The sequence below is a fragment of the Urocitellus parryii genome, chromosome 11 (assembly GCF_045843805.1).
Source record: "Urocitellus parryii isolate mUroPar1 chromosome 11, mUroPar1.hap1, whole genome shotgun sequence".
NCBI classification, from domain to species: Eukaryota; Metazoa; Chordata; class Mammalia; order Rodentia; family Sciuridae; genus Urocitellus; species Urocitellus parryii.
In genome coordinates, this window is record NC_135541.1 from 114,124,265 (window position 1) to 114,145,275 (window position 21,011).

General features: G+C 46.8%; 3 protein-coding genes across 5 annotated transcripts in view; 1 reads left to right on the top strand and 2 right to left on the bottom strand.

Annotated features, from left to right (window-relative positions):
- Window positions 1-3,113: 3,113 nt before the first annotated feature.
- On the bottom strand, window positions 3,114-19,923 carry C11H1orf226 (chromosome 11 C1orf226 homolog). The gene is made up of 3 exons (XM_026412682.2): window positions 19,853-19,923; window positions 4,880-5,207; window positions 3,114-3,883 (listed from the first exon to the last, which is right to left on the bottom strand). Exons 2-3 carry the CDS (start codon window positions 5,194-5,196, stop codon window positions 3,394-3,396), a joined length of 807 nt encoding a protein of 268 aa, XP_026268467.2. The 5' UTR covers window positions 5,197-5,207; window positions 19,853-19,923; the 3' UTR covers window positions 3,114-3,393.
- Window positions 10,169-13,164, top strand: Spata46 (spermatogenesis associated 46). Of its 2 annotated transcripts, XM_026412683.2 has the most exons (3): window positions 10,169-10,271; window positions 11,872-11,985; window positions 12,638-13,164. In XM_026412683.2, exons 1-3 carry the CDS (start codon window positions 10,169-10,171, stop codon window positions 13,162-13,164), a joined length of 744 nt encoding a protein of 247 aa, XP_026268468.2. The 2 variants fall into 2 exon arrangements, with proteins under 2 accessions (XP_026268468.2, XP_026268469.2); XM_026412684.2 differs by lacking the exon at window positions 11,872-11,985.
- The window catches only part of Nos1ap (nitric oxide synthase 1 adaptor protein), a 291,877-nt gene continuing 290,455 nt past the window's right edge, over window positions 19,590-21,011 (bottom strand). For both annotated transcript variants that reach the window (XM_026412681.2, XM_026412680.2), the window contains exon 10: window positions 19,590-20,005. In XM_026412681.2, coding sequence (XP_026268466.1) covers window positions 19,590-20,005 — 416 coding nt within the window. The remainder of the gene's footprint in view (window positions 20,006-21,011) is intronic.

The following is a 21,011-nucleotide window of genomic DNA, read 5'->3' on the forward strand; positions in this document are numbered from 1 at the left end:
TTTGCTGTCATTTACTGATGACTCCTTTTGAGAATGTACACACACACACACACACACACACACTTCAGCCCATTCTTGGTTGGAAGTAGGGTGTGGACCCTAGATTGAGAACCAGTGACCTGGAGAATGATCTTATGGTCATTTGCATTTCTTTCCAGCTTCCTCTCAAGGAGGGACTTACCCATATGCATCATGCAGATGCCCTGGAAGCAGTCATGTGTCTGGACATTCACAGTAGCCAGCCAGTCATGGACACAGATGATGGCATATCCTAAGAAATTGTCCCGCCCAAGGGACTCAGGTTGGAGGTTCATCAGTAGACGCCATCTTCCCCACATTTCTGTATTCCTTACTCTTTCAGTCTCATGAAACAAAGTGCCAATGTTCTCCACCTGACTAGTCGGCCTCCTGGAACCCACTACTCCCCATTAGTCAAGAGGCAAAAAACAAAGCCAGCAAACCAAACTGAATTCTTTTATTGTGCAATTTCCTTCTACCAGAAAAATCTCTAAAAATATAAATATGAACTCTCTAAAAATACTCAGAATAGATCTATAATCTTCTTCCTCTTCCAAACTAGGGCCAAACTTTTTTTGAAAGCCGATGGGCTATGAACATATGTCTTCATGTCGTCTACATACATAATATTCAGAGATGTTTCTCTTTGTGCAGGAGGGGAACACCATCCTGCCAGGTTTGGGAAGCTCATTTGTGATCAGGATGAAGTTATAAACAGAACTGGGGAGAAACTTCCTTTTGCAAATATAGAAGATAGCCCTTCATTCCTCCCCAGTACCTTGCCCTCACAGGGTGGACTGGGCTGCCCTAAGCCAAGCTCCATTGGACTCACGAGGATAGATTTATGGTAGTGGGGCTGCCATGCTATAATCCAGGAAGGTGAGACTGGAGATGGACAGGAAACCAGGAGGGGCTTTGGCTGGAAGAGTTGGCCAGAGAAAAAACCCTCAGCAGGATTAGTAGTTAAGTTGTTCCTACTGGTTCTAGATAACACCTAGCCTGGAGCAACCATGTCTAAGACAAGGTTCAATCTTCGAGGGCCTCATAGGTAGCAGTGTCACCCCTAGAGCAGAGGAATGGCTGAGCTGTAGGCAGCCAGGGATTGGCACAGGGTCCCATGGCACCTTACTCAGTATCAGACACAAATCTGAAGAAGCCTGGAGTCATCCTGTGATGGTCCTGGAACAACCTGGTGGGATCCCGTAGCTAATCCTGGGCCTGAGGGCCAGGACTCCAGCAGCAGCTGGAATGGAGACAAGTACTTAAGCAAGTGGGGGCTGGAACTGTTTGTACTACAGTTACCACATTACTCGATCCCTGGAGGGCAGCAGCTCCAGACTGCAGGCACTTGCTGAGTTTCCTGTCAGAGGGGCAAACCAAGCTTCCTGCACAGAGAGCTCAGATGAATCCGGGCTCACTCCCTGGTGTGTGTTTAGAGTCTCTGCCCCCAAGTTCCCTGTTCTGTTTTGGTTGATGTTATGAACCATTTTAGGAAAACTCACAGGACACCAAATGCTAGTCCTGAGGATTTCTGACTTCCAAGGTGTTCTTAGGGTAAGGCAGGGCCTTCATGTGTGCTAACAGCCCTGCTCACTCTACCACGTCCTTGCAGGCACTCAGCTGCACGGACCCTCATAAGCAGGGAAGGAAAAGGACTTTGCAGGGAGTATGTTGCAAAGCCTTGCTTTCTGGGGCAAAAGAAGGCAGAAGAGAAGGGTGTGAGAGGGTGGAGACAAGGCGTACAGTTGTAGAAACAAGAATGTGCCCACATGCCGGCAATCCCACTGAAGCTTCCAGTTCTGTAGGAGCTAACATGGATGTATTATATGGTGATAGGAAGAGGAGCAGAGGCTTGGTGATAATCAACTGGGAAGCCAGGCCTAGGTATCCCAGAGCTCATGGGTGAGAAGTCAAACAATGAAAGGAAAAGGGAAGGGCACAGGAATGATAGGAAGAGGCCTGAGGCAGACTGCCCTGGCTGGACCTACCATTCCCATTCTTCTCTTTAGATACTGGGTTGCCTAGTTAAAAAACAAAAAAAGAGAGAGAAAGAGAGAGATGTTATCTTCTTGCTGCAAAGACCCCCAAGATTGAGCTCGCTGCAGGGTCTCCTGGCCCTTGGAAGACAGTACAATAGGTCCCCTGGTGGGAGACAGGAATACAAAAGTGGGTTAACCCAGGAGGATAGGAACAAGTGAAGGTTTGAGGATACTTATCTGTTCCTTAGACGGATCCAGAAGGAGGGAGCAGAGGACCATCCCTGGCATCAGGGTAGAACTAGGGAAGGGCAGGACAGAGGCCCCTCCAGGGAGGCCTGGTGCTACAGGAGACTCAGGCAACTTCAAAAGCACAAAGCACCTTGGTTTTAATAGGAGGTTTGCCTCCACAGTTTGGATCGCATCCCAATCTCTCACATGCTTCACCCTGGCTCTCACACTTACCGAGACCCTGGGACTGCTTCATTCTAGGCTGTGGGGTGACCCTGAAAAATTGTTCTGATCCCCAACCACACTCTTCTCTATCTTGGCTTCACTCCCTTATCTACCACCTCTGCTCTCCTTTCTAGTAGGACCACCCTTACTCTCCTGGGTTCTCCTCTCTAACCAAAATCAAAACATGCTCTGCTGCTTCTTCTTCTGGGGCCTGCCTAGCCCTGTCTTCACACACATAGCAAAGGAAGCCTGGCTGTTATTTCTGTACAGGAAGCCCCAGCATTTTCCCAGGTGCCTAAAGGATGGGAAAAACCTTGAGAACCCTGAGAGGTTAAGCACCCCCTCTGGCCCCCTGGGACAGAGGAAAGATACCAGGGGCCCCGCACTCTCTTGGAACCAGGAGGAACCACGGCTGGGCTACGGTCAGGTTGTGTGGCTTTCTAGGACAGGCCCCATCATCAAGCCAACCCCATCATTCCTCATCCAGCCTTGTTGCCCCCTGAGATAGGGATCTCTGGGCCATGATGGAGGAGAGAGAGGAACCAGGGCTTGGGTGAAGAAGAGCAGGCAGCATATGGGAGACAGAAAAGTCCTGCAAGATCCATCATCCTGAGCTGGTAGCCCTATAATTCGGTAGGAAGCTGGAACAAACTTGTGGGTGAAAGAGCTCTAGTACCCCTGGGCTACAATCAACACCCAGAGGAGCTTACAGAAATTAGGATCAAGGATGGCACCTGAGTCCTTTTGCCATTCTGCAGATAGACTCTTCGACTAGAATTACTTGTGGACTTTTAACCCTGCAACAACTTGTGTGGAGATCAGCTTTTTGCAGGTGCCTTGTACAAGGAAGACCAAAGGGCATGGTAGAGCTAGGGCCAGGGCCCCCTGGGCACAGTGGAAGAGAAAGCAGAGGGAAGAGGGGTGCTTGGAGGAAGATCACAGGCTACTCAAAGGACAGCAGGTCTGGGTGAGGGCCCTCATTGTCAAGGCTGGAGGTCCGTGCCCGAGGAGGGGGGCTACTGTCCTCCCAGGACTCGGCCAGGCTGATGGGGCTCAAGCTGAGTTTGAGGCCATTCCTCTCAACGAGGCCTGGGGAGGAGGCTCTTCTGTGCTCAGTTGCCTTTAACTTAGATTCATCCTGGCTGTCCTTGTGAATTAGGTCAGGAACCGATAGGGAAACTTCACCATTGGGCAGAACCTCGTCCCTATCTTCCATGGTGGCCTCCAGCTGTGAAGCATCTGCTGGGACAGGTTGGACAGTGAGAGGGGAGTCCTGGGGCTGCCCAGGTGACAGCTCTGTCCCATACTCCAGACTACTTAGGACGGGCTGTGATGATATCAGCATGTCCTGGGTGGTCTTCAGGGCCCTAGGGGTTCGCTTCCTGGTTATGGGAGGTGGAGGATCCAGGCGAGGGAAGTCCTCAGGGACTGATCTGTAAGATTGATGACAGTAAATATACATGCTTTACAAATGGTGAGATAGCAGTCCACCCCATCCTCACGTCTCTAACTCCAACTTCACCTTCAACTCACCCACATGGGTGAGTTCATCCCTTGAGCAAATAAGTGCTTCACCCCCTGGGCTCCAATTCTGGGTTCAGGGTGCAGGTCTTAGCAATTTCAACACAACAATGAGCTTTTGGCCTGTTTTATCCTTATTCAGTGTTCAGAGCAGCACAAAAACCTAAACAATAAGCCCCATAAGGGGTGTATCACTGCTTCAGAAGCAGCCATGTTTAAAACAAGGCCTGGGCGGGTGTGGTGGTTCACGTCTGTAATGTTATCTACTTGAGAAGCTGAGGCAAGAGGATGGCAAGTTTGAGGCTAGCCTGAGTAATGCAGTGAGACCCTGTCTCAAAATAAAACATAAAAAGTTCTGGGGATGTAGCTCATTAGGAGAGTACCTCTGGGTGCAGTACCCAGTAAGAAATATAAATAAATAAACAAACAAATGAATCCATGTAAAACGGGACCCGAAAGGACCTCTTGGTTAGAGTAGAAGAATGGGAGTGCCACAGGGGACTTCTCCTTTCCTGTGGTTCTCAGGCATCAGAATCCGTCTGGGAAGGTGCTGGGTAATACTTGGGTTCAAATCTACCTCTGCCAGGTGCTGACTAACCAGCTACTCACCTGACCATTCTGAACTCAAGTCATTGGCAAAGTGAAAACCTAACCTACCTCCCTGAGTTCTGCGAGGGTTAGATAGAACGATGCTGTAAAGTCTGCATATGCAGTGCTTGAGGCCACCATGGCTGCTCAATAAGCATTCCTAGACGTGTGGAGGTGGAGGCCAGTCCCCATGAACATGGCCCAGCCCAGCTTTTGACAATTTCATATCCCTTCCTCAGTGCGGTTCTCCCCTGACACACTGCAGTCTGTCCTTGTCCCCACCCATTCAAGTGGACTACTGGGCAGGTGGAGGGACTCACCTTTCATCCTCTAGCCAGGCCCCTGATGTCCCATCAGCCCCACCAGCCAGCTGAGCCCCCGCAGTCTTGTTGATCTCCGTCACACCCACGCTGCTGAGGCCCGAGGGCTCCTTTCTCCTCAGGAGGTCGTTGACTTTGGCCCCCACGGCTTTGCCTAGGTTCTTGAGGTGCTGGCTGCTCCCCACCCTCACTCCTGGCCCACCAGGCTCTGAAGAGCCAAGGGTGGCAGAGCTGGGGGCCACAGGTCTGGACAGGTGGGGGAAGGAACGGCTCGACTGGAGCTTCGGAGTGAGGGCTGTGTTCAAATTCTCAAACATGCTGTGGTCAACTAGGAACAAAGAGGGGAGAAAGAAATTGATGAGTAGACGCGAGCAGGACCATACCACTGGGCTTTTACTTGCTTTATACCAGGCCCCAAACTTGTCACTCCATAAGGCTTCAGAAACATACAAGAAATAGCCAGCAAAGATGCTCTTGGACTTTCCAGTACAGTTTTCTTGATGGGACCTAGGACCAGAAATTCCAGTTCTGTCCTACCCAAGTTAATCAGTGACTCATTAGCCATAAAAAGGCAAACATTCCTTTAAATAAACCTCTTTGACTCAAGGTTTGATCCCTCTACCTTGGGGGTCACCAGGCCCTTTGAAGTGAACAAAAAAATGAGAATGAAGCAACAAAATGTGACATGTTTACGTTGCCACAAACACATGCTGAGCTCTCTGACTCAGGTGCTGGGACGGAAGCCGGTGGAGGGATGGCAAGTACGAGGCTTGGTGCTGGATGTTCCCTTCTGAAAGCCATATGTTTAGCACATTTTCTCCACGGAAAATGGGCCAGCAGTTCCTTAGGTCTTGGAAGACTAGGTCAGCACCTGAGCAGAGAGGTCAAGTAGTAGATCAGAACCAGCTCACACCAAAGGGACAGGTACTCAGTGGCAGTAAAGCTCAAGGATCCTTATAAACCCCACCTCAATTCTTACAGTGTAATGTGGGGAACTTGGGAAGATATCTATTTATAAATGAGGGAGGGGCTCAGTTCATAATGAACTGCAGGGCCCAAGATTACAATGCTGGCTGATGGTTAGTCTGAAACTAGAACTTGTAACTCAGAGCTCAGGGCTCTTTTTCCTGCCTTGGAACATGGAACAGCTGCCTACATATACCTAGTAGATGGCCCTTCTCTTGGGGATCTCCCTTTGGCTTGAACAATGAACTAGAAGGACTGGGTATAGACCCACTGCATTGTGAACTTTTGCAGGGCAGAGGCCACGCAGCGTCCATCTTTGTCTTCAATGCCTAGACTGGGTCTAGTATATAGTTTGTACTCAATAAATATTTTTGAATTGAATTTCTAAAATATATGTTATGGATGGAGAATTTGGAAGGCCAAATGGTAGCCCCAAGGTTTGTTGTTGAAAGGGCTGGACCTTCAGGCTCTAGGCCAGGCTATCCATACACTGGCACTTAGGCATCCTCTCCATACCTCAAAAAAACCACCTCAGTAGTCAAGGCAGCCAGACCCTCTCTGGAGCCCTGAAATTGGGACCTGAGTTGTCCATATCAATTGCCCCAGATATTTTGTCAGTCTGGGAGAAGAACAGGTTCCATTTGGTCCAAGAGCTACTCTCCTTGTTAACACCTCCATGAGGCCTTTTCTGATAATAACTGAGGTTTGAGTGTAGTTTTGCTTCTGTTGGAGATTGGCTTGAAGCAGTTCTCTCTCTGCCTGTGTACTACAGAGTCCTGGGTCAGGGGGAACATTTCTCTTTCTTGAGGTTTCAGCAGGGCTAACTATCTGGATAAGCCATATTCCAAGGGACTTTGGGTGGCAGGGAGAAAGCCATGGGAAGAGGGGTGAAGACCTTTCCCTGAGGATGTGAGCCCCATGGTCTTCACCTCTGTAACTGCCCTTGGTGTACGTGCAAGTGAAAGCACCGTTGTGGGTAGGGGGCATGCCAGGGAACTTGGATTATGGCATCCCTGGGATGGAGGGCCCAAGCTGTCTGTGTGTACCTGCCACAGCAGCAGGAATACCCACTCACCCCACAACAAGCTGGGCCCTTGACTCCTGGTTACAGAGAATAACCACAATTCACCTATCATGCCTCAAATCCCTCTCATTTCCCTTACTCCTGTACTCTGCCATGTAGCAAGGATTATTTGGAAACTAAACAATTTATTGTCCTCCAAACCAGAAAGTATATGGGTCACTATGGAATCACAACAAAATGCTTCGGTGGAACATACTGGGAAAAGTAAGCCCTCCACCATTTCCAGGCCCTGCACCATTTCCACGATCAGAACTTTCTGTGGTGGTTTCCTTTTGGTTTAAAATAAATTCCAGAGAAGACACATTCATTTTTTTTTTTAAGTATGAAAACCTCCTGTCAGAGTGATTTGTAAACTATGAATTATGAGTAAAGTATGTATAAATTACTATTATTATTTTAAAAACATATTTCTTTATAACAAGCAAATAACTTTTTAATTAGGCACCATTTGGATCCCCTGTCTTTCTTGTTCTCTACCCTTCAAAATCTAGTCTACAAAAAAAAAAACTGAATTCCTAAGTGATTTAAAAATAACCTGCCATAGACTCTCTTTACAATTGTCTAAATCTTTCTGGTAAATATACCTGTCTTTAAAATAAAATGGTAAGTTCTTCGTGGGGCTATGGTATCTTTAGCACTTTTCATTTTCTGCAATGCCTGGCTTAGGGCCTTGTGTGATAGCAGGCATTTAATGGCAGTTTAATTGATGTTGACTTTTAAATTAATTCTTAAAAACCAAGTGCATGATGAGCTGACAGTACATGGAAACTGCTCATAAGTCTGTTTCCACTTATAAAAACCACCCAGAAACTCCTCTATAAAGTCACTGTGAGGGTTCTTGAAGTCAGACCAGGAGAAACTGTTCTTCTTTCCAAGTGAGCTTGCCTGGGGCCTCCATCTCCACAACTGAGGGACGTGTCATCAGCCTCTTTTCTGCTGATGACTCTAATGACCCCTGCAACTCTGTCCCTCCTGCCTCGGGACAAGAGGTTTGGTGATTCTGAAAATAATGGTGATGGAAGGAAGAGACAATAGAATCCCAGCTGGTGGCCCTCCCAATAGCAACCCCCAACATGCATATACCCCAGCTGAGGAGGGCATCTGGGGACATAAGTCATCCACAAGAAAGAGAGTATCTTACCTGTCCGAGAAAGGGGCTCGGAAAGCAGGTGGGAAACAAATGAGAGAAAGACACATTTTACGTAGTGACCAGCTACTTTGAGAGTGTCACCTGCTGTATGGGTCACCATCAACAGCACATGCAAGACAGAGGACCTGCTACTAGCAGTGTGATAAACCCTAAAATGACCACATTCCCACAGACACTTTAATAACTAAGCCAAAACAGAGCCATATTTTAAAAACTCTACCAACAGCACTGAGGTATTTAACTTCCCAAGTTTCCCCCTCCAATATTTTGAGCACCCTTTACATTAAGTATATCTCCAGTTCCTAATTGATAGTGAGAGAAATGTGATTGGTTAAGGCAGAAAGAAATTCTAAGTCCCCTGGGTGTGAAACACATCATTCACATGATGCTATTTACATTTATTTACACGTATGTAAATTGCTAGACTTTAGCCAGAAAGATATTCATCCACTTCAACTCAGAGTCTAAATTAATAAAATGGAAAAGTCAAGCAGCAGTGCATTTGTACACTATCACCCAGGTAGCTGATGGAGGAGGGGATTATGAGTTATGTATACCAATTTATAAACTCATGATCTTGCTTTACACCATGATGGCCCAAGTGAAATTACTAGAGTCTCAAAAATGCCAAAATACTCAACTTCAATTTGTATCCCAATGTGTTCTAAAATTCCAAATCAGGCCAGGAGGTAAAAAACATTAAAGAAAACCAGGTTCTCCCACTGCCCTTCAAACATTTAGAGATGAAAAGACCACTCTGGGCTCCATGCAGAAGTTGAAGGTGCTATGTTCCTTCATAGGCCACACCACTGTGACAGGAGCTGATTTAAAGCACAGCTAAGTAGCTAGTGGACAGGTTGTGACAATATGGAATGGGGTAACTTCAGCTTATCTTCAAGGTCTCACAGTCATCTTTCAAACTTACTCCACATCCCACCAGTACACAAAGTTATTAAATGATAAATCAAAGCAGAGAGAAGAGACAGCCCTGCCTCCTTGGAAACTATAGTCTCACCAGCAAATTGGCTTAAAACAATGAACAAAATGGTGTCCATTTGTGTTTTAGTCACATTCAGAAAAGAGCACCAACCATTCAAACAATGTCTAATAGCTATTCTTTGGAAAAAAAATACATTAAAGTATTTAGGGGTAAAAGGACATAATGTTCACAACTTACCTTCAAATACTCCAGAAAAAAAAAATTATGTGTACACATACATATGTAGGGAGGGGAAGAAGAGGGAGGGAAAAGATAAACCAAATAGGGCCAAATGTTAGCAAGAGAAAAATCTATAGAGAGGATCTATAGATGCTCTTTATATCAATTTTGACTTTAAAAATTATATAAATTTGAAGTTATTTTAAAAAAAATTAAATATATACCTCAAACCAAAACAAATGAACAAACCAATAAATAAAATGGAGACCAAAAAACTAGAAACTAAAACAAAAAGATAAAAGAAGAAACAAAAATATTCAGTGGCAAATAAAGGAGAAGAAAAGCAAGACAGTTATTCAGAGAGAACAAAGGTTCCCAGAGCTGGGGAGTATAGCAAAATCAACAGAGAAAAGGGACAATAGTAAAGAACAAAGGGGGGGCTGGGGATGTGGCTCAGCGGTAGCACGCTCGCCTGGCATGCGTGCGGCCCAGGTTCGATCCTCAGCACCACATACAAACAAAGATGTTGTGTCCGCCAATAACTAAAAAATAAATATTAAAAATTCTCTCTCTCTCTCTCTCTCTCTCTCTCTCCCCCCCACTCTTTAAAAAAAAAAAAGAACAAAGGGGACAGACAGAGGACATCATTATGATATCTCCACTGTATTCTTCCTTCTCTCTGGGTATTCTCAGCCAGGGCAAGGCACAGAGAAATGACAAGTCAAAAAATATTTAGCAATTAAAAGGAAAAAGAAAAACGAATCTCGCTTACAACAGACTGCATCCACCTTTCAGAAGTATAACCTAGCTGGTGAATGGAATCATGTGACCTTGTGATGTCAACTGTGCTCAGAATGTTTATCGTCTGGACAACCTGGCCAGCCTCTTGGGAGCAGGCGTGTGATCGTCATACCCCGCAGTGGTCAAAATATGGAAAACTTCTCACTCCTCAGCATCTCTGGACTTCGAATCTCTTCCTCTGCCTTGAGCACTTTTCCTGATATTACATCCTCACATGCCACCAGTTTACCAGGTAAACTTTAGTGTCACTAGGGCCGCAAAGATGTAGGGTTTTTAGGAAGCTTTTACTTAAGTACCCTACCAGGTCATGTCACAGGACCAAAATTTAGCAAGAAAGCCAAATTACACTGGGGAGAAAATCATTTTTCAAAATGCTACATTCCAGGTAAAAGTAATTCCTGCTGTTTAATAATTTTTTCATCAGGAAAGAATAGGGGAAACACTTGTTATCTAATTTTCCCCCTAGAACCTGAGTGAATTTCAAGGTGGTGAGCTGTCTACATAAAGAACAGGTATTTGTTTTGACTGATTTAAGAAGCTGGAGAAGATTGAGACATATCTATCATCAGGTGGAGGCTAAGCAGCTGGGAACTGATAAGCCCATCATGGAATAAAGTTGGACACTGTGAGGACTTGCTATTCAAAGTGTAGGTCCCAGTCCTACATTAGCAACATCACACAGGAGCCCATTGCAAATGCAGACCTGGCCAGGCATGATGGTGCATGCCTGTTATCTCAGTAACTGGGGAGGCTGAGACCAGAGGATCACAAATTTGAGATCATCCTGAGCCATTTAATAAGACCCTGTTTCAAAAAAGAAAGAAAAAAAAATAGGGGTAGGGGAGAAAATAAAAGAAAGGACTGGGGATGGCAGTGTTAGAGAATCCCTGGGTTCAATCTCAGTACTGCAAAGGAAGAAAGGTAGAGCTCAGGCCCCCACCCCTGACCGACTACATCAGAATCTGCATTTTTTACAAGATATCCAGGTGGTTCCCAAGCACATAAAAATTTGAGACAAACTTGATTAGTTCCCCTAAATATCCATTAATATACATGACATTTATAAATCTTTCACCCAAACTGAGCACAGTTACTGCCCTAGGATTTGGGGCAGATCCACTTTTTCTCCAAGTGTTAGTAGCCATTCCAATGCATGCCATGCAGCAGAGGCCCATGTGACCCCACCCTGGCTGTGGGCATGAGATGTCTCAACTAAAGAACCTGGCTTCCCATCCTCAACGGGACTATGCAACACAGCTATGGAGCCTGTGACCAGAGCTCACTCTCTGGATCCAGGGCACCCAGAGGCCTGCAATGTAGAATGAAGTCACACATGATAAACTACAGGGGGGTCAGGTACAGGGCAGGACGAGCCAGAGAGAGAAGTGTCATCTGAGCCACATCTTTTTAAAAACATTTTTTTCTTGAAGTAAAAAAATTGAACCCAGGGACACTCTACTACTGAGCCACATCCCTCACCCCTTTTTAGTTTTTATTTTGAGACATGGTTTCACTAAGTTGCCCAGGCTGGCCTTAAGCTCACCATTCCCCTGCCTCAGCCTCCCGAGTTGCTGGGATTACAGGTGTACACCACTGTGTCCAGCTCTTCATGTACTCTTTCCAGAGGATCTTTCTTAGGTTTGAATAAAACTTCCCCATTTGGAATTTCCCAAGATGTCATCCAGAATAGCTATGCCTTTTGGGGTGTGAGAGATCACTGTTTGACTTCAGCTTTGAGATCCCATGATGTACCATAGGTATGTCTTGGGGAGACTCAAGAAGGAGGCTCCCAACCTTGCTCAGCTCACCAGAGTGTTTCTTCTGTAACCCAGATATTACAAAGGCAGCGGTACCCACTGAGGTTTCCAGCTCAGCTCAGGCCTTGCCATCCCAGTATCAAAGCAGTGCTCTCCGGCATGGGGTACATAACACAGTGCCTGCACCAGGTGAGGTCTTCTCCAACTCTGGGTGGGGGCATGTGGGAAACTGAAGACGGACAGGGGCTGCTCCCCTAAGGGAAGGATGTCTGCAAGCTGGATCACCATGTGCTACCTTCTATCTGTTCCTTCCTCTTTAATAGATACCCATAGGCCTATGGAGGCCTCTTGCTTCTTCTCTCCAACTCTCAAGTTGGTGTGGATCAGTTTCTGTCTGAGTGAGTTGTTGAGGGATCAAGACAGGCAGTGAGTCTGTTAAAATGCTCACAAGAAGAGGTGGCAAAAGAAGGGACTACAGGAGGTTAAAATCCAGCTTAACTATCTGCTGGGCTGCCCGTCGAGGTCAGTCCTCAGAGGACAAAGTATCTCCCGGGAGAGAAGGATCTGAGAGCAAGGCTTAGTTTAGTGCCTGGACATCCAATAGCCATTTGTAACAACAGGAAAAAAAAAGCAGCAGGAAAAAATCCCCTTACACTGCTCTTCCCACCCTGTTTCCCACCTGGTCTCAAGCTGCCATCAGGGTAGAATGGAAGTCACCCAAGGTCATGTCTGATGGCCTGTCATCTTGCCTTGCTGCTTCTCCTGAGGGCTTCCAGCTTCCTCAACTTGACTGTCCCCCTGCCTGCAGCCCAAGGCTCAGACTCAGCCCTTTCCTTTGCAGACTGCACCTTGGGGGACACCCAGAATGGGGAGCAGCTAAGGCGGAACTGCACCATCTACCGGCCCTGGTTCTCCCCTTACAGTTACTTTGTGTGCACGGATAAAGAGAGCCACCTGGAGGCCTATGGCTTCCCAGAGGTGGAGAGGGATGAGGGCAGGGGGGACAACTGCCTTCCTGAGGACATGGCTGAGAGCATCTGCTCATCATCTTCCTCCCCAGAAAATACATGCCCCCGAGAGTCCACCAAGAAATCCAGGCATGGCTTGGACTCCGCGGACTACATCACATCCCAGGACATCCTAATGGTCTCCAGGTGGCAGCCGGCCCAGCAAAATGGCTACAAGTGTGCAGCCTGTTGCCGCATGTATCCTACCCTCCACTCCCTCAAGAGCCACATAAAGGGGGGCTTCAAAGAGGGCTTCAGCTGCAAGGTGTACTACCGTAAGCTCAAAACCCTCTGGGGCAAGGAGCAGAAGGCCCGGCAGGGGGACAGGCTCTCCTCAGGGAGCTGTCAGGCTTTCAAGTAGCCTGTCTAGACACCTCAGGTTCATAGGGGACAAAGCCTATTTATGTCTCTAGTGAGATGCCAATAAATCAAAGTTAGCCACAGTCTTCTGTCAAGTCTGAGGTCACCCTGTAGTCCATCCCAGTACAGTCAGTCCTCACCCCTTCTTCTAATGGTTGCCTAACAGCACGAGGCCCATTTCTCAGCCTGCCCTTCCCGCTCCTTTTAAATAAAGACAATTCCTGAAGTTTGGGTCTATCCTCCAAGATAGTGGTTCTCTAAGTGAAAGGCTCCAAGACAACAGTATTAGCATCCCCTGGGAATTTGTTAGAAACAAAATTCTCAGGCTCCACTCAGACCTACTGTGTTAGAAACTTTAGGGTGGGAGCTTAGCCACCCTTAACCAGTCTTCTAGGTGACACTAAGGCAGGTCAGACATGAGAACCTCTGTTCTAGGATCCTAGACTTCTGGTCCTATAAGATCAGTCCTTGCTCTATACTGGGGAGGAGAATTTGGGCATCCTCCCCTGTCTGCAGGGGAAGAATCCCTGCAGTTTGACAGGCTTCCTAGATGTTAGATCTTCTGAGGGGGTGGGATAAAACACTCCTGAGCTTAATTAATGCAGAAAGAGATGAAGAGAGCCAGGCCCGTACTCAGAATATTCACCACAATCATTCACTTAGAATGGGCACCTCTTGCTGAAGAATAGAGGCAACTTGACCCTGGGTACATCTTTTCATTGCTATTTTGAATCATATCAAAAGGGGCAGGAAAACTGGGAGTCATTAATCCCAGCAACTGGGGGAACTGAGGCAGGAGGATTGCCAAGTTAGAGGCCAGCCTGGGCAATTTAGAGAGACCAGATCCTGTGTCAAAAGATAAAAAATAAAAATATAAAAAGGATTGGGGCTAAAGCTCAGTGGTAGAGTGTACTTTGGTTTAATTTCTAGTAAGGCAAAACAAACCAAACCAGCAACCAAAAACGGCAGGTAAAGGTGAACATACTGTTCCCCCAATACCAATGAATGTGTCCAATGACAGTCCTGACTCTTCACTCCATTTCTGCATGACCTTACTGCTAATCTGACCCAGAAAGATGGAAGAGCATCAGGGATGCAAGCAAGAACATTTATTTTGCTCATTATGTGACTCAAAGGAAAAAAAAAAGGCTAAATGCTTGCTGGTCCCCCCACATCCCCCCAGGTCTTATTTTCCTCTTATTTCAGTTCCTTGATGACTCTGTGGGCTTCTAACTATAATGGGACATTTCTGGTCAGGGATCTGGCACCAATCTTCCTTAGTCTTTGTCTCCCCAACAAATGGGCCAGGGGGTGGTGTGAAGAGTCCTCCCTTGTCCTTGCAGAGAATACCCAGTAACTCTTCTTGGGGCCTTACTTTACGTTTTAACAAAGCTGCTCCTGCTTATCACTGTGCTGCTGAAGTATCAACTATGTTTTTTTCATTCCCCACAGAGTGAGAGAAGCTGGGCTCAAATTCCTATTGCTTCATATGCTGTGAGACCACCCCAGGGCCCACACCTGTCACTCCTACTTCTCACCTGTTCTATCCCCACCCTACCCAGTCAGAGTCTGGAGTCTACCTGTGGGGTCATGACCTGTCCACAGTGGGGCGGAGTGGTCTCTAGGCAATCTTGACATCATTCCCAAGACACTGGCCCCTTAGGGACCAGACTACGAAAATTGTTTTAGTCCTCACTCTGAGCTTGTGTTTCTAACTGGAAAAGCCACTTGAGCCCTAGAAGATTTCTGTACATAAGTAGCTGTGCATGCGTGTCACCCCTTGATGGGACTCCTTAGCAAGTACAGAGAGAAGCACATTCTGGGGACCAGGAGGCCATTCACAGTCTCACCATTATCTGGACCAGGAAAGGAACTGGTCCCTAACCTTCTGCCCTCTGCCAACCCCATGCTCCCTTCTCCAGGGCTTCTGCATCACAGCACCAAATAGTCAAGAAAGGAAAAGTGGTCTATGACCAGCACAGGTTCAGATCTAGGAAACTAAAAGATAAACTGTACTGTACCCCGGGTGACTGCCAGGCACTCCCTGGTGGGTGCTTTAGCTTTTATTTATTTATTCATTCAATCACTTAGCAATATTGAGAATTGAACCCAGGGCCTTGCCCATGCCAGACAAGTGCTCTGCCACTGAGCTACATCCTTGGCTGGGTGCTTTAAAAATGCAATATAATTTACTCTGATAATTGCTTTATGTACTATCCCATTTGACAGATGAGAAAATAAAGCTTAGTTCATTTTGCTCGGCCAAAAAAGAACAGAGGGCGTGTGAACCTGGTTTTTCTGACCCCCTCCCCATTTTCTCCCTGGCCTGGACCTGCCAGAACATCAGACCTAACAAACACTCTGCCTTCAAAATGGTTAAATTTTCCAGCCAAAGAGCTTAGAAATGAGAAAGGTGAAGGCTGTTATGTGAGATTCTGGGGCTCACTTCTTTTGTTTTTAATATTTATTTTTTAGTTGTACACAATACCTTTATTGTGTTTATCTATTTTTATGTGGTGCTGAGGATGGAAGCGAGGGCCTTGCACATGCTAGGCAAGAGCTCTACTGCTGAGCCACAACCCCAGTCTCTGGGGCTTACTTCTGATATGCTCCTTCCTTCCCCAGTTTTGTGCCTCCTTTTCATTTCTGCTGCATGCAGGAGAGCTCACTTTCCCAGGAGTCAGGACTGCTCTACAGAACTGTGTGGCAATGAAGCCATAATACTTCCAGGTAGCTATGGAGAGGAACCTGTTTTCCTCCTTGTATGGGCCCATTCAGACTCCTACCAACTACATACCTCAGACATTTAGTGAGTGGGTCAGTGAAATTGTATAATCTTGATCTTAGCTATACTGGGAACTATCTGATATAGTAATTCTTCATGCATTCAAAGCTCTGCCTTTGCCAGACATGGTGGCACACATTTGTAACCCCAGCTACTGGGGAGGCTGTGGCAGGAGGATCATAAGCTCAAAGCCAGCCTGGGCAACTTAAGAGACACCCTGTCTCAAAATTTAAAAAGGGCTGAGGATAAGTGGTATAGCACTTGCCTAGCATACATGAGGCCTGGGCTTAACCCCTAGAACTGCAAAAATGAGACTCAACTCCACTTCCACCCACACAGAGTAACTCTTCATTGCAGGGGGCTCTCTCTCCTATGTACCACAGGATATTCAGCAGTACCCTTGATTTCCACCCACTACCTGCCAGGAACATCCTTCCCGTAGCGTGGCTAACAATGTTTCCAGACATTTGTCAAATGTCCCCTGGTGAGCAAATTATTCCCAGTTAAGACGAGTGGTGTTCTATATAAACTGCAACAGAGGACACCACCACCCCCCACTCCTTCAGGAGACTGAATTTTTCCTAAACCCCATACCTTTGGGAACCATGTCACAGAGCTGATGCCGCCTGGCTTGGAAACTGAGTGGAGGAGAGAAGGACAGAAGGAGCAAGTGAAATAGAAGCAGCAAGAAAAGACAAGTTTTTAGAAATATGAAAGGTTTATTTAGCAAAAGCCACTAGACTAGTGACAACATCCAGGGAGTAAGTGCACTTACATTAACAGAATCTTTTCCCAGAGAGTTGATCCAACAGAGTTAATGACAACAGTTTTGGGAAATAGAGGGCTGAGGGAGGCAGGATAGGTAAGTAGGAGGAAGCAGTCAAGCAAAGAGTAAATAAAGGCATACAACTCCTAAACAAGATCAGTTGAGAGGAGTGAGACTAGAAAGAGGTTTTACAGATAGCATATAAGCAGGAATATAAGGAATATAATTTTTAGTCCCCATATACAGTCCATCCTGTGCAGAGAAATTCTTTTCTAGCTCTGCAGCTCTGAGAGCCTTGTGTGCCCAAGAGTCTGCTGGCACCTGGGGTGGGCTGGGCACCAGTAATGTAGGGGACCCTGGTGTCCACATGTCCTCCATATAGGGCAGAGACGAAAAAGAGGAAGGCCGAGTTGAGTTAGCAAAGCAAGAAGCAAGGAGGGAGGAGGACAGAGAGACATCGCTGGGCCATCAGGTCTGCAACATTTCCTTTCCTGCCCAGTTGGCCCCAGGGAAGGTGGGTGGGTGGTGACACTTCAAGGCTTCTAGGTCTGTCCTTCATCTCCAGCTCCAGAAACCAAGTGTGCACAGATTTAAGTCACACTAGGGAAGGTGCCAACAAATGAATGAATGCCCCAGGAAGGGCCTGAAGCAGGGATAGGGAGAGATAGAAGCAAAAACCCAACAAAAACAAAAACAAAACAAAAAAACAACCAAGGGTAAAAGTCTTGAATGGGTCCTAAGTCAGCATCACAGATAACTTACTCTAATTATTTAATTTCATCTCCATTTCTCCCTTCCCTTCATAAGATTTTTGAGATGGTTTTATAGACACTTTCTTCCTCACCCCATTCTATATAAGCATTCTCCATCTACAGTCCACACACCTATTCCATTGGCTTCTGGCTTTATCCTTAGCTCCTGCTACTGGCAGTGGGCCTTGAGAAAAAGACCTTCTACTACTCTTATGGTCAAAATCCTGATGGTATCAAAGTTCCAAGACTCAAGGAATCCTGGGTTAGGATTTCATAAGCCAGCTAGGCTGAACCAAACTGGATTCCTGAAGTTGCTCCTTTAGTTTTATAAATCTCATGTTCCTGTTTCTTCCTTCCCTGTATAACTGGACCTACTTTCAATGGTTAATTAGAGAATATAACATATAAAACCATGACTCTCCAACTAGATGCATGTTAGGAAAATGAAAAAAAAAAATCTATTGTTGATCCCTGGAGATCTCTTTTCGCTTTTCTCCCATTACTTCTTACAAGGCTGCAGTCAGTACACACACACACACACACACACACACACACACACAAACATACATACACACACAGCATCCCATCCTACTTTCACTGACACCCTCATGCACCAGGGAGGGCTATTTAAAGCTGTGTTTATTTCCTTTAATTTGGATTTTCCAATCTAGAAGAAATCCAACAGCGGCTTTTATGAAAGGGCTGAATTTGCATTTATATAAATTCCAAAGTAAAGCTGAGGTTGAAGAACTCCATTTGGGGCAATTATATCCTTATCAATTAGCCCCATAATAATACTTCAGTTTGATCTGTAGTTTGTGGCCCAGGATGAAGACTTCTTCCCAAAAAAATATGACTCAAGCATATCTGAGCCCTATTTTCTGGCATCTGAATATCTGTTAACAACCACTTAAGGCCTTACAGGAGCAAAAGGAGCTTTTCCTTGCATGCCTAGTCAGTCTGTTACAAGTGGAGATCCCTAGGCAAGGCCTAGATGGTAAAAGATAAGTGTTGCACATGGCACTTTTTATAAGTGTGCTCAAGGCACGCACCCACAGATAGATGGGCCAGGGTGTCATGGCTATGGTCCCTGATCCAAGTGGCAGTGATTCTCAGCTATCAGTTTACATCCATTTTGTTTGTTTACAATAAAAACTGACCACTATTGCCCAGTGGAGGGAAGAGGTGAGAGGTAAGGCAGGGGCTCTGGGTCTCTGAGACTTTCACAGAGGCAAAGTGGCTGCAAAAGCTTTGTCTGGCACAGCCTGAGGCTGAACACTGGGCACTTCCAATCGTCTGTTTGTACAAGCTGGGCTGCAGGCAGGAGGCAGGCAGGGCAGGGCTTCCAAACTGAAGAGTAAGACCTAAGGGATCTGTGGTAGCAAACAGGCTGTCCTCCCCCTGGGCTCTCTCATATCAAGGGTCTGAATGATGTTAATGGTCCCAGGCTCCCTCTGAAGCAACATCTAACATTCAGCTAGAGAAAATGTTTGGATTCAATTTTCTCTAATAGCTTATTCACTGTGACTTATGACACATCCAAATTCCATGCTCACACTGAAAGGGACAGTCTGACTTGCAGCTCAGAGCATTCAACCTCTGTAATGTCATCAAGGGCTTGGAGAAGGAACTCTCCCATTAAGGTCAGGGAAGGGTTAGGCAACTCTTAGCATCCTGATATCCAAAGTACCTGAGAAGGTACCAGTGGCTTCCTTTTATGGTCAGGTTCAAGGAGGTGGGGAGAATGGAAGGACCACTGGGGCATCACACAACGAAGCAGAGGAGCCTGATAGTGCAATGGGTAGGGGTGGGGGGTCTTCCAGCAGCCAGGTGGTCCTGAAGAGGGACCCTTTCCCCAAACTATGGGCTCTGGAAAGCCCTGTTCCCACCACCCTTTAGTCACAGGTAAAGACACAGCTGATCTGCCTCTGGGAATCCAATTTCTTCCCCCGATTACCTTCCAAAGTGAAATCCTAATCCTCCTCTGAAGCCTTACACTCTCCAGGCCCCTGGGTGTCACCCACAGCAGTGTGCCTTCACAGGGCATCTCCCTACCAGCAGCAGACAGACATGGCCCGACCACACACCACAGCTGCCACCTTGGCAGTCTCCTCGCCCCGCATCTACACGGCTATCTCGTCATCCAGGCTGTCGCCCAGCTCCTGCCTCTGCAGGACATTCATCAGGCGTGGCAGCTCTTCCTGGGACCACGAATCCCGTTCCTCGCTCTCGTCCGTGTTGGACTCATATTCTGAGGCGATGCCGGACTCTCGGAACTTGATGAGCTCCAGGCCACCCAGGAGCGGCTCGCCCTGCGCAGGGTGTGGGGTGTCCTCGGGCGGGAGAAAGCGGAAGCACTCCAGCTTCACCAAGCAATCGCGCCTACCTAAGGGGCTGCCCGCGGGATGGGCAAAGTCAGCCAAGCCTGCGCCCAATGGCGGAGAATGCAGGTCCTCTGGCTTGGGGGTCATAGGATCACAGAGCACAGGCAGGGCTCCGGAGCGGAAGGTGATCTCCAGCAAGCTGTCCTGGGAGCCCACTGTAGTGAAACAAGAGGAGAGGGGATGCAATGTCAGGCAAGGTTCTGGTTGGGAAGCTGTCCTTCCCTACAGTCCGAGCCCATGCAGGGGTCCTTCCCTGACCAACAACGCAGCACCTGGCTGGGCTAAGCATTTGGAACCTCCTCTTCCCACCCTCAAAGCATCAGATATTTGGCTGCAGGGGCTTCCTGAGAGCAGTAAACGCAGAGCAATGAGAACCATGTGAGGATTTGGGGAAGGCTACTGAGTGCCTTGAATGGGGTTTATGGCAAGGAAAAAAGTACCGGTTCAGAGAACCATACTAAAAGCATGCAGTAACTTTTTTTAGTATAACCGTGTAAATCAGCATTAGTTAGGACAGAGCAGGGTCTCAACAAACAAAAATCTGAACCATCTAGAGAGGCTTACACAATATTGAAGCACAGGGGCTCATAGCTCATACCTTTGGGCCCCTTTAAAAATAAAGACTCAAGCGTTGAGGATGTCAGTCTTGGCACAGTACTTACCCACCACTTATAAGGTTCTGGGTATAATCCCTAGCTTCACAAAAATAAATAAATACAGACTTGTGGCCCTGCCCTAGACCTACTGATGGGGATCCTATAATATGCATTTTTTAAAAAGCTCATAGGATAGTTTGGGGGAATTACTGATATAGTTTGAAAAACATTAATTTTGTAATTAGACCTGGGAATGAATCTGGGCTCCACCCCTTGCTAGTCCTGTAACTTGAACTAGTTACTTCACCTCTAGCAGTCTCTTTTCTATAAAATGAGTATAATAACATCTACCACCACAGGGATTAAATGAGCTCACATAAAACATGCTATCACAGTTTATGGCACAAGAGGTGATCAGTCGATATTTCTGCAGCCAACATGGACTCTGAGAATGCATGTAACCCATGAGTACAACCAAGGTGAAGACACAGTGATGCACCACCTTCACTGCTTCCCAGCCCAGATTGGAGGTGCCTGGGTGGGAGTAGCATTGCAGGCTAGGTGC

What these genes read in the sequence shown, in the direction of transcription:
- C11H1orf226 (XM_026412682.2), bottom strand. Translation starts at nt 5,196, where the DNA reads ATGTTTGAGAATTTGAACACAGCCCTCACTCCGAAGCTCCAGTCGAGC. An exon ending in GCCTGGCTAGAGGATGAAAG is followed by an intron (nt 3,884 to 4,879) that starts GTGAGTCCCTCC and finishes TCAATCTTACAG; the next exon opens with ATCAGTCCCTGAGGACTTCC.
- Spata46 (XM_026412683.2), top strand. Translation starts at nt 10,169, where the DNA reads ATGGAAAACTTCTCACTCCTCAGCATCTCTGGACTTCGAATCTCTTCC. An exon ending in ACATGCCACCAGTTTACCAG is followed by an intron (nt 10,272 to 11,871) that starts GTAAACTTTAGT and finishes TCTGTAACCCAG; the next exon opens with ATATTACAAAGGCAGCGGTA. An exon ending in TAACACAGTGCCTGCACCAG is followed by an intron (nt 11,986 to 12,637) that starts GTGAGGTCTTCT and finishes TTTCCTTTGCAG; the next exon opens with ACTGCACCTTGGGGGACACC.